General features: G+C 53.7%; 1 protein-coding gene across 1 annotated transcript in view; it reads right to left on the bottom strand.

Annotated features, from left to right (window-relative positions):
- Positions 1–205: 205 nt before the first annotated feature.
- Vstm2l (V-set and transmembrane domain containing 2 like) overlaps positions 206–12,864 on the bottom strand; it is a 30,147-nt gene continuing 17,488 nt past the window's right edge. The window contains exons 2-4 of the mRNA XM_042694807.1: positions 9,196–9,365; positions 8,135–8,185; positions 206–478 (exon numbers count right to left, since the gene is read on the bottom strand). Coding sequence (XP_042550741.1) covers positions 206–478; positions 8,135–8,185; positions 9,196–9,365 — 494 coding nt within the window. The remainder of the gene's footprint in view (positions 479–8,134; positions 8,186–9,195; positions 9,366–12,864) is intronic.

Below are 12,864 nucleotides of genomic sequence, written 5' to 3'. Positions count from 1 at the left end.
GGGCGGCCCGGGGCGGGGAGGCGGACCGACGGACAGCCCCGGAGGCCCAGGCTCCTCTGGCCACTGGGGACCCTTGTGGGGGGGGGCGGGGAGCCCCTAGGGAGACGGGGACCCCCGATGGGACAGGGTGGGACCCCAGGATGGGGCGGGGACCCCGGGATGGGACGGGGTGGGGCCCCCCTCCCCCCCGGGCGGGCGCGCGTCCCTAGAGGCTGCAGGCCTCCTGGTCCACCGAGCGCTTGCGCAGCTCCTTGCCCGGCTTCGGGGGCGGCGGGGCGGGCGCGGCGGGGGGCGCCTCGGGCAGGTGCAGGACCGAGTTCTCGCCGGGCTGCACCCGCAGGTAGGCCTTGACCTTGTGGTGCCGGGCCTTGCCGTCGCTGAAGTCGATGACCCGGCACTCGTAGGTGCCCTCGTCCGTGGGCTTCACCCGGGACAGCCGCAGCTTGTGGGAGATGTTGCTGCCGACCACCTTGACCACCTGGGGGCGACAGAGAGGCCGTGAGCGGCCCGCGCGGGGCGGCGGCGGGGACTACCGGGCCCACCCCAGGCTCCCGCCCCCAGACTTTCCCGCCCGGATGGCGCCGCAGGGGTGGCGCGGGAGCCGCGGGGCGCGCAGTGCCAGCCCCAAGCCAGCTGATGCCCATCGGCGGGATCAAGAGAAGGCATCGCCAGGCCGCGGTGCAGTGAGTCCCGCGGTGTGTGGTGAGCTAGAGGCCCGCATCGGAGACCCAGGCACGCCGGAAGGGGACGGGCTGCAAAGCCAGGCTATAATGCCATTCATGCAAAGAAACTGACAACTTGCTCTCTCCCGGTTTGTGTTTTTTGTTGTTGTTGTTTAGTCTTTGTGGACCGAAGTCTGAAGATAAAACAGGAAGGAACCTAGCGGGATCTCCATGGGAGGGGTGCAGGGTGGGCTGCCTGGTGAAAAGGTTCCATTTCTTTAAAATATAGGCTGATGCTGGGCCTGGTAACAGCCACCTGTAAGCTATAATCCTTGCTGCATGGAGGCATCTGTAAGAGGATTGCTGTCTGAGGCTGGCCTCTAGCAAAAGTGGAGACTCAGCTTGAAAAATAATCAAAGATAAAACAGGGCTGAGCAGTGTGACTCCAGTGGTAGAGTGGCTGCCCAGCAAGCTCAAGACCATGAGTTCAAGCCCCAGCACTGCCAAATAAATAAAATAAAAGTCAATGACAAATATTAAGGATGTGGTTAACTGCTAACTCTACTAGGGTAGAGCAAGAGTGCTTTTTAAAGCTCTGGGGTTTTTTTGTTTTGTTTTGTTTTTTCAGTCATGGGGCTTGAACTCAGGGTCTGGATGTTGTCCCTGAGCTCTTTTGCTCAAGGCTAGTGCTCTATCACTTTGAGCCACAGCACCACTTCCAGTTTTCTGGTGGTTCGTTGGAGATAACAGTCTCACAGACTTTCCTGCCCAGGCTGGCGTTGAACCACGATCCTCAGAGCTCAACCTCCTGAGTAGCCAGGATTACAGATGTGAGCCACTGGTGCCCAACAAACTCTGGATTTTAATTGGCTTGCTAGTTTCTTTCATTTATGTATGTATTTAATTTGGAGACAAGATCTCACTATGTAGCCTAGCTGCCAATATGTCCAGCCTTGGATCAGGTTTCTCACTTACATTTTCAAATTGAAATTTAGAGCATGTGCACACTCAAGCACAGACAGCCTCATGACACTTTACATGTGGGTGTCACTGCCGTGCAGGGAGAGGCACCGGACGCTGACAGCCCCTTGAAGCCTGGCCTTGGTCTTTCCCCTCTTATCCTCTCCTCCCCCAACTTCCCAATTCTGTCTTTCTGGTTCTGGAATTCTCACACGGCACAGTATCCATGAGATTCCTTATGGGAAGTGCTCTTGGCTGTGGGCTCTGTTGATTGCTGTGTAGTATTCCGTTGGGTGACCACAGCACAACTTGTCTGTGCCATCACCTCCTGTTTCCAGATTAGTGATCTTACAAATAAATCTGCTGTGCATAGAGCCCTGCTGGGATTTGTTTTGTTTTTGTTTTCAATTCAAAGATAAAAGGTACGTGGAAGTTATGAAGATACAGCGTGGGGGAAGCTGGGCCCTTTGAGAGCAGTTCTGTCCACGATCTCACACCAGCTGGCAGCTCCGGCGCTCCAGGCCCTGCCCCTGAGCTCTACTGGACCCCCGCTCGAGCATGACCGCAGGTAGCTTGTTCTCATCAAGCCTCAATTCCAAGTGGAACAGGGCAAACCCAGCTTTGGGGCCCAGGAGGGCACCCTGCGGGTCCCTCTGCGTGAAAAGGTGGCCATTTGTGAAGTGAGAGGACTCACCCCCTCCCTTTTCTCCAATAGAAGTGGGATTAGACACCATGCTTCTCACATAAGGGCACAGACACACAGTGCACCCGCTTTACAGATGGTGACACTGAGGCTCCCGAGGGAGACAAAACCTTTCCAGGACCCTCAAGTCAGGCTGGGGCCTGAATCTGGGCTGGATTCGTGCACCTTCCCATTCAAACAGTGCAGGAAGTGCACAGAGGGTCACCCCATGCTGGCAGGGTCCCGGGCTCTCTCAGGCTCCAGAAGATGAGGGCTTGGTGGGCAGGGCCAGGGAACTGGGCCCATCTTCCCCTCAATAGTTTCCTGCAGGACATCACCCCTCATGAAAAGAGAATCATGTGCTCATGGTAGAGCAAGAGGCACCAAAGTGGGACCCAGGTAGAACTTCTCAATGGCAAGCAGGAGGAAACTCCCAGCTGTTTGAATTAGCCTAGGGGCCAAAAACCTGGTGCCCCTGTCCAGCGGGTGCCCATCCCTTCCTCTGACCCCTTCACCCAGACCAAGGGCACAGAGAGGCCCTGCCGCTCTGCCTTGCTCCACTCCACTCTCAGGCGGGTTAGGAGGTGCCATTGCAAATGCGCAGCGGGAGCGAATTACCTCAACATCTGTTTCCCTCACGGATATTAATTATCCTTCATTTGTCAACCCTACAAGGCGCTAATGGAGTAATAATGCGAAGCGCTGGGAGCTACCGCTGGGAGGGAGAGAGCGCCCCCACACCCTACGCGCCCGCCCTCGGGTCGACAGAGGGGGCTGAGGCCTGCGTCCACCCAGGCAGGCAGCTCCTTCACCTGCCACCCAGAAAAATGTGGCCTTCCCAAGGCCAGCTGACGAGGAGGGGGTGGGGAGCCCTCCGGGGTGGGCTTTGATCCTGAGCAATCACCAGCTCCCAGCCCTCCATCTTTCTAGCTACCTTCATCCATTCATTCAACACTTGCCAAAGGCCTGCTCTGTGCTGGGCACACTTTAGACAAAGCTATGAGCCAGCCAGGGCTGGTGATGTCTGCGGGGACTGATGGCCTGGTGCAGAGAGCAAATGGAGGATGAGGATGCCTATTCCAGGCTCTGCCCTGGGCATCATCTGCAGGAGGCATTGCTGGGTAGCAGTACAGCAGTAATGCTGGGAGACTCTATCTTGGATGGAGAGCTCCATGGTGGAGAAGGGAGGAAACCAAACCTCAGCAGGTCATTTAGACCTCATTGCGACCCTGGGATGGGGGTCAGGTGAAAAGTGAAGCTCTGCCAGGCACCGGTGGTTCATGCCTGAAATTCTAGCTACTCAGGAGATTGAGATTTGAGGACTGCAGTTTGAAGCCAGCCCAGGCAAGAAAGCTTGTGAGACTCTTATCTTCATTCCATTAATCATCAAAAAGCCAGAAGGGGAGCTATGGCTCAAGTGATAGGACATCAGCCCTGCATAAAAAAGCTAAGGGACAGCACCCAGGTCCTGAGATCAAGCCCTGGGACCAGCGCACGCGCGCGCGCACACGTAAGACTCAGAGAGAGCCTCCAGCTGGTAGCCAGGCCAACTCTTCCAAGGAAGAACCTACAAAGAGAAGCCATCTACCCCTTCAGCCTGGTTTCCAGGCCCCCACTACTCTGGGCATCTAGGGAGCCCCAGTCTGACACCTCCTGAGAGGTCCCACCTTCCACAGCAGCTTTTTGGGAGGGTTGTGGGGGGGGGGTGCGGGGTTCCATCATTCACAAGTTCTGCAGAGAACCTTTTGGCTCCACTATGCAGAGCGACCTGGGGAGACCAGAAGAGAGGCGACCCTGAGAGGCGACCCCTGCAGGGCGGCCTGGCTGTAAATCATAATCACCGGCCCAGGCTTCATCGACAGGCCTTAGCGGTGCAATTAAGCGCCTAATTATGCTGAAAGAGATGCACCCAGCTCCTCCTGCTTGCCCAGACCCCCCTGAGCAGGCTCTTCCAGCCTTGCCAGGAGGAGGACAGGGGACCTATTTGTGCCCACCATGCCTACCCGCACCTCTAGGTGGAAGTGGTAGCCCCAGTGAGGAACAGGGGAGACAGTCCCTTTCCCAGGCCAGGCTCCGCTCTGAGCCTCCATCAGAACCCCTCCCCACCCCAGCTGTGTCAGCTACTCTTCATCACATTCAGAATCCCACGCAAGGTCTCTCCAGACTGGGGCCCCAGCAGGCCTCATGGACTCAGCCTGGCTGGCCCTGTCACAGTATTATTTCTGTTCCACACTTAGGCCCAATCCCCACCCGAGGCCCCTCTCCTCTCCAGGACCCAGAACCCCCACACCTACCCCCAGCATCTGCCCAGCCCCTCATAGCTACATGCTCACTCAGCCTCCCAGGTTCCTCCAAAACCGCAGGCCCACACCTAACCTGCTCTTCGAAGGGCACCAGGCCTCACCCCTGCCCTCCACTGATGCTTAGCTCAGGCCAACTCCCCTGACCCTCCCTTACAGCTCTCCTCTACCTTGAGGGCTACCTTTTCATCACCCGGAAGGGTTAGACTAATGCCTGGGGGCATCCAGGGGCAGGGCAGCTCCCGCTTACTGTGGCCCCACCATCATCTGGTGGGGATGAAAATGCCCTGAGAAGGTGGATCGGGAAACTGCTTAAACTTAGGAAATTGGGGCTGGGCATGGTGGTACCCATTTATAATCCTGGTTACTCAGGAAGTAGAGGTAGGACGATTTGGGAGAACAAGGCTGACCTGAGGAAAAGCAGAAGACCCTATTTGAAAAATAAACTAAAAGCGAAAATGGACCAGGGCTGTGGCTCCAATGGTGGAGCACTTGCCTAGTAAGTGTAAGGCTCTGAGCTCAATTTCCAATACCAACCACTATAAATAAAAAAATAAATAAGAAGTGAAAGCCAGGCACAGGTGGCTCACGCCTGTAATCCTAGCTACTCAGGAGTAGCTAAGATCTGAGGGTCATGGGCTCAAAGCCAGCTCAGGCAGGGAAGTCCATGAAAATCTTATCTCCAATGAACCACCAGAAAACTGGAAGTGGCACTGTGGCTCAAAGTGGTGGAGTGCCAGCCTGGAGCACAAACTCTCAGGGACAGTGCCCAAAGTTAGATTTCCAAACCTGGCAAAGAGGAAATGAGCTTAAACTATAGTGTGAAAGACCACAGATCCAGAGAAAGCCTTTTAGAACGTGAACACAGACAAGAGGCAGCAGTGTGTTCAGAGTCCCTGGCTGAGGCTCTCTTCTAGGAGCAGGCTGCATGTACAGGACTACCCCGTGAGGCACTGTTAGGCCAGGGATCTCTCCCTGGGCCCCAAGTTAGCTGAGTTAATTCATGTTGAGCACTGGGCAAAGCTCCTGACATATGGAAAGTATCTGATCACGTGAGCAGCTGTATTATCATTGTATTGTTGTTAGTATTATTGCATGTAAACAAGATTGACAGGCATCACCAATCTCCCACTACACACATCCGTTAAGGAGCCTTAGGGTTCACAAATTCTTGTTAACAAGTTCCATGCTAGGTAATAACCACTGCCAGCCACACAGCTCTCAAGTGTTCTCTTACCTGCCTGAGACAATAGCTACATGGCAAAATGGAAACCTAGGGAGGAGGCAGATTCCCCGTTGTGTCCCTCAGTCTCCATCTCTGCCCAGCTAGGGGACTGGGCTATTTGGCTTACAAACTGTTTTTCAAAAGGTCAAATGACATCCTAACGGTTAAAGTTTAGTAGCCAGGGTGTCATCAGTACTGGCATCTTTACCTGGATCCCTGCTTGACTCAGTCTCCCCTGTAGAGACAGGGCCTGAATCCCACAGATCAGTGTGTTCCCACGTGAGATCCATCATTGATTCCTGTCACCTGCAATATCCAGGTGCAGGCATGAGACCCATGTCACGGTGAAGTTCTGTGTTGGCAGATGCACCGGTGTGTGTGTGTGTGTGTGTGTGTGTGTGTGTGTGTGTGTGTGTGTGTGTGTGTGTGTGTAATCATTGTGTTTATTGGGCACCTATGATGTACCAGGCTTCATGCTGAGCTCTGGAAATATGACTATGCAGGCACAGCCCTGGGTTCTAGGACTCTGGGGATGACAGATGTAATAACAGCAATGCACCCAGCAGAAAAGGGAAGGGGAGGCTGCTGAGAGCAGAGAGCAGAGAGAGAGAGGGAGAGAGAACAGCTTTACAGCTTTCTAGGCAGAGGCCTGGCCTGTGCAAAGGCCCAGAGGTGGGAGGAAATGGGAAGGCAGCAAGGCAGCAGGATTGGGATGGAAGGGGAGTGGATCAAGCAGAACAGGATGAGCCCCAAGTGCAGTGTGGGCAGAGCTCTGAAGGCTGAGGAGAAAAACTTTACCTTCTCCCAGGACCTAAAGAACCTCAGGTATGGGCCAGCTTAAAGGTATCTGCTGATATGCGAGGAGCTGCCCAAGGAGCTGGACCTTTGCCTGTCTGTGCATTTCTTGCCAGACCCCAAAGCCTCAGCCGATGTGGGAGTTGAGGGGTGCAGCTGGGGGGATTTTTACACTCACTCCAAGCACACTCAGTGTTATTTAGCTAATTAGCATCATGGCATTCCCCTCACGGGGGACCAGCAGCTGGAATTATACTCCTCTAAATCAATTAGCTGATTTTTCTCTTCTGCCTGTGAGCTGCTCATGGAGCCCACAAACACAACCACAGTAGAGAGGGTTGGAAGAGTGAGACATGGTAACACAGGCAGACCGACTTCTACTTGCCTGCCTTACCTATCTGTCAGCTAAATAAATAAATTTCCAGGGCTGGAAATGGCTGGATTTGCAGATCTCAGCTGAGCCACAGCCACTGAGCTATGACATTTTGAAGCCACCTGACTCTCTCACCTGCTCACCTCTTGTCCAGCCCCCACACTCCTTCCCGACACCCCTGGTGTCAATTCTCTATGCTGTGACCTCTGTGTCTAACTACCCTTTGTGTCCTCATCTCCCCCTACCTACCCCTGAGAGGCAGACAAGGGGGACATTTTGGAAGTTTGACTTTGCTTCCCCTTTCCCCCACCACACACTCCCTGTGCTGCTGTAGACTTTCAGCCTCCTGCCTGGTTTTCCTCAGTCCCAGCACAAACCCAGCCTGGTCCTGTGACCACTCCTGTCCTCAGGATGGCTCCCTCTTCGTAGTCTTCTCTTCTGGTCACCTCCTTTCTCAATGCATCTTGCCTCTCCCAGATCTGTGTCCTCTTCTGAGCTCCTCTAGGACCCCAGTGTCCCTTGGCTCTGGTAGAGCCTGGGACAAAGGGTTCAGCATCACGGGTAGCAGCTGGGATAACCTTGGTAACTCCTTGACTCCTACCCCTGCCTTCCATTGTTCCACCTTTAAAATGGGCTCATGCTTGGCCCTTCCTACAGTGTTATTACGGGAAAATGAGTAGGTATGTAAGAAGGCCTGGCCAGTCTCAGAGTCTCTGGACAGGAACCATCACCCAAGAGACCCAGGGATTGAGAGGCTGTAGGTGTCGCTCATGATGTCCAAAAAGAAAGCCCCATCTCAGTCTCCTTAGACCTTGGCGGCTCCTCAGATGAAAAATGCTGCTGAGATCCATGAGGCATCTGAGGTGCACTTGGCCTTGATCCCACGGGAGAGCATGCATCTTCTCTCCCTGTCGTTTGTTTGTGCCTGTCATTCAATGAACTTGAAAAATCTCTAGCTTTTTAAAAATCTCTGGCTTTTAAATCTCTAGCTGTCTCCCTCCCCCGCCTTCTCCTTTTGTTCCTCCTCCATCTTCTTGCCCAGGTTCCCTGTGGAAATGGTCCCCCAAAGTATTTATTTTAAAGTTACACCTGCATCCTCTATTAGAGACCTCGCAAGAAGTCATTATGAAAACTCACACTTATTTTGGTGGCGTCCTTTCCTGCGTCTTCCTGTGGAGAGGCTTTCAGCTGTTGGGAAGGGGAGGGGCAGAGACAGCAGAGACAGAGTGTTAGCACAGGGCGGGTGTGGGGTGGGGTGTGGGTGACAATAATCAAGATAATGGGTAAAGGGAGGTCAGTGCATGCTGTGTGCATATGTGGAAATAGCACACGGAACCCCATTAATAGCACATTCAATGCATGTTAGTAAAAAAGAAAAAAAAAGAGGACAATAAGTATAAAAAGATTCGAAAGTGGCGCTGCGGCTCAAAGTGATAGAGCGCTAGCCTTGAGCAGAAAAGCTCAGGGACAGTGCCCAGGCCCTGAGTTCAAGCCTTACAACGGATAATAATAATAATAAAAGAAAAAGAAAAAATAAAAAAATTCTAGCTACAATAAAAGAGGCTCCCAGGGCCATAAGGTCTGGAGATAGGGGTCCCTGGGCTCTCTGTCCACTCAGGACTGCAAAAGGAGGTTGGAGCAAAAGAAGACAAGGGACGTATACAACCAACTGAGTCCGAGAGCGGTGCGTTTAGATTCCCAAGGGTATAGGGATGTAAGTGGTGTGTGTGTGCAGGAAGTTGGCTGCATGCATGCATGAGGACTTGAGAATGAACTCAGCCACGAGGCTGCCTGCCCTGGGTTTGCAGCGCACCCTTAGTACACACCTCCGCGGGCAGCCTGCAGAAGTGGGGGAAAGTGAGTCGCAAGATCCATTCTGTCCCATGACCACCATGCTGCTGGCCTCTGGGCCTCTGACTTCCGTTTCTCTACCTGGCACAGCCGGGAGCACTTCCTCCCTTTCTGAAGGCCCTTCTTGCCCTGGCCACCTGGGGGCTCAATTTAGCTTCGCCTCAGCCCCTTCTAAGAATAAGCCTGAATTCTGGGCTTTGAGAAGCGGGGAGAGCAGGGGCCGCTTGGACGCTGGGCCCAACATCAGAGCCGGCATCTGTGTCCCTACCCCTGGGAAGCCAAGGGGCAGAGCGCCCCCAACCCGGGCAGGTTTCCTCAGCCCACTCGGGCGCCCCCAGGCCAGTTACCTGGTTGGAGGCCCAGGCCTGCTTGTCAGCCCAGTCCCGGTGGCTCCGCACGTACCACCACTGGATCTCCAGAGAATAGGACGGGGAGCCGCTGCCTCGGAAGGAACAGGCCATCTCCACGTCCTCGCCGGTCCGCGCTGTCATGTCGTGGGGTGTCTCTGTGAACAGTGCTGCAGAGAAACCGGGAGGCGGGGCTCAGAGCACCGCGGAGACTGGAGGGGCGGGGCCAATGGTGTGGAGCGGGGCCTGAGAATCGAGGCGCAGCAAATGAGAGGTTGCAAGAGTACGGTGGAGGGGCGGGGCTAATGGTATAAGGATATAAATTTGCGTATGGGGCGGGGCTAGCGAAAGGATACAAGGTCAGGATGTGTGGGTGGGGCCTAATGTTCTGGGCGTGGCTAAAGACCCAGGGGCGGGGTGATGGTGCAGGGAGAAGTTGGAATGCAGGGGCGGAGCTAATGATGTAGGGCGGGGCGATGGTGCAGGAGCAGGTGTCTGCTGGGCACCAAAAGCTCATTTGGGCTGGCAGAAAATGTGAGCACACCCTCTGGTGACAGCAGGCCATGAGCTAGCCTGAACTCTAAGTCATGAGCCAGCCCTCTGTCCTGGAGCCTGGTGCCGTGTTGGGGAACCTTGAAGGAGAAGGTAGGTTCAGAAGAAGGCTGTAATGGAAGTAGACAGGCCAGGAAGCCAGGAAGAAGCTTCCAGTGTCCACACTTCTTCCAGATTCTAAAGTCACCGCCACCCAGTTTCCCTCCTGGGCATTACTACCTCCAGGACAAGGCAGCCAGCACCATCTTTATAAAACCAAGCCCCACCAGAGGCCTGGTGAGCGCCCACTGCCCTGGAGCTACCCCAACCTCCTCAGGGCCAGCCTGTTCCCTGCCCTGTGTGGCCTTGCCTGGCTCTCCCACTTGTGCTAGCTGTCCCCTGCCTGTCTTTCCCTTGGCTTTTCTTTGCCCATGTGGCTCTTCGAGGTAAACAAGCTTGAGATCACCCCTTCTGAGAGATAGCCCCTCTTTGGGTAGCCTGAGTAGATCCCCACCTCCATTCCTTGTTCACCTTATCTCTGGTGGTGGCTGCTCCCCAGGGCACTCAGTCCTCAGAGAAAAATGCTCTGGTGGTTGAAGGAGAGGTATTTGATCCTTCAGGGGTTCAGGGAGACTTGGCAGTCGCCCTGCCCCTTCTTTCCCCCTCTACCTCCAAGGCCCAGCTCTCCACCAAGTTCCAGGACAGCCAGCTCCCCAGACTAGTGGCATTGGCCCCCAGTCTGCCAGGTGGATGAGAATGCCAGTGCCAGCTATGTGGCCTAGCCCCTCCCCTCTGTGTATTCGGTTTGTTTCCCCAAACAAATACTGTCTTGAGATGTAATCAGAATCCTCCTCCTCCCCCTGACTTGTCACTCATAGAGCTTGAACTCAGGGCCTGGGCACTGTGGCTGAGCTCTTTCACTCTACCACTTTGAGCCACAGCACCACTTCTAGTTTTCTGGTGGTTCATTGGAGATAAGTGTCTCATGGACTTTCCTGATCTGGCTGGCTTCGAACCACAATCCTCAGATTTCAGTCTCCTTAGTAGCTAGAATTATAGTGCTCAGTTTCCTCTTTTCAGGAGAGAGGCTCATCCCAGAAAAAAAAAAATGCTGATCACCAGGGAATCTGATGTCTGTCACTTCCATGCATACACGTTGTCACTGTAGATACACAGACTACCAGCCACACAGAGCTCACTGACAGCAGAAAGCCAGGCCCAGAGAAGACAGTGTACGGTCAATTCCTAGGCTCTATAGCCTCACACAGCTGACAGCCTGGAGTGGGCCAGAGCCCAGGGCAAACCACTCAGCCAGCCTCTACTGGGACTCTAGTGATGGCCATCTAGAGCCACACTGGCCAGCAAAATCACAAATGGAGGAATGAAAGCCGCTGTAGAACACAGAGGGCTCTTCATTTTCTAGTAGCCATGTGAAAAAAGAAAAGAAAAAAACTAAAAAAGGGTGAAATTAATGTTAATAATTTTATTTAAGCTAAGATCAAAAGATTATTATTTTAGCATGTAATAAAAATTACTGAGACATTTTACATTCTCCCCCTTTTTTTTCTGTGCTGAGTCGTGAAATCAGAGCGTATTTTACATGCTCTCAGCAAGCTGGGTTTGGACCAACTACATCCCCAGTGCTCAGAGGACTCACATGCAGATTGATTCCCAGCAGGTGGCAACCTGCCAGCCTCAGGTGCCAACTCCACCCTGGCTCAGAAGAAGGAGCCACAGCCCAGCACAGGGGAGCCACCTTTAATGGTCCCACAGCAGTCAGGATTTGCACCTGTGTCTGCCTGACTCTCAAACCCACTTCTTCCCCCAAGTATTCCAGAGGCTTTTTGCCTGTGGAGCTTTTTCTCAAAAGGAACAGTCTCTAATGGACAACCTTGCAGGGTCCTGTGGGATGGGTGCAGAGTGGGCAGCATTGACAGCAAAGGACTGGCAAGCCAGAGAAGTAATCAGAAGGGCTTCCCTGAGGAGGTGGCACTGGCCTCAGCTCCAATAGGGCAGGTCCTCTTGAGCCGGGAGATGAGTTGATCAGAGAGAGGACTAGTCTCCATGACCTCATTGGAGGCAGAGGAATGGCTGGTCCTGGATTTCTCTGTCCCCTTCATATTGCCAGTAGTGGCCAGGTAGGATGGGGTGAGGACACTTCCTTAGTATCTCATCAGCTCAACCTTCAATGTCCTAGGGCCGTGGGAAGGGGTTACTTGAGCATGGTGACAATCTGGGAAAGCTTCAGAGAGGAGACAAATGAGCAGGTAGCGAAGGCTGAGTGAGGACTGAGAGCAGAGGCAGGTAAACAGCAAAAAGGCATGGGAATAAAGGAAACAAAGCCCAGAGCTCAGCCTGGGTTTTAAATCCCCCTACCTAGCAGGATGGTTGAAGGTGAGGTTCAGAAACGACCTTCCCAGTCCAGAATTCACACAGAGCTGTGTTCTGAGCAGCAGCTATCACCAGGCTCTGGGTCATTAGGTCAAGTTCTGCCAGCTCTACCTCTGTATCTTGCTCTCCAGAGACAGAGAGCCCCAGAGGAGCCTCTTCCCTCTCCTCCTCTACAGAGAACTTCATGGGCAAATGGGATACTAATCATCTGCTAGAAGTGTAGACTACCATCTCTCATCAGGTTCTATGCCCAAGCCCTCAGCATCCATTCCTGGGGTTTAGAGCATGAGGCTGTAGGTGAGGTGTGGTCCTTGTTAATCTTCACTTATCAGATGAGGAAGCTGAGGCTCAGAGAATAAGTGACTCATCCAAAGTCACAGAGTAAGGTGATGGTTAAACTGAACCCAGTTATAGAGGGCTATAGAGTTGGAGCTGGTAACGTGCAGACCACCCTCACGCAGCCTCCTTCCAGGCCCAGCCTGACTCCTTCTTAGTAGCTATTCAGTCCCTCCCCACCCATGTCAAGCTTGGCCATAAAATCCTGTCTCCTCTTTGTTTCCTTCAGCCCAGAGCCCCTGGCTCAGGTGCCTCCCTGAGGCCAGTCCCCAGGGCTGGTTAATTATAGATTTTGGAGGAGAAGCCATTTCTAGGCTGGGCTCTTTGGGAAGACAATTAAAATCCAGCATCTACAAATTAAGATTCTGCAGGAGAAGGCACAAGGAGTTTGATTGAGCACAACATCTTCTT

The sequence above is a fragment of the Dipodomys spectabilis genome, unplaced genomic scaffold (assembly GCF_019054845.1).
Source record: "Dipodomys spectabilis isolate Male_0828 unplaced genomic scaffold, ASM1905484v1 ptg000175l, whole genome shotgun sequence".
NCBI lineage: Eukaryota > Metazoa > Chordata > Mammalia > Rodentia > Heteromyidae > Dipodomys > Dipodomys spectabilis.
Note: the sequence above shows the minus strand (reverse complement) of the source record. Positions and strands in the feature narration are given on the sequence as shown.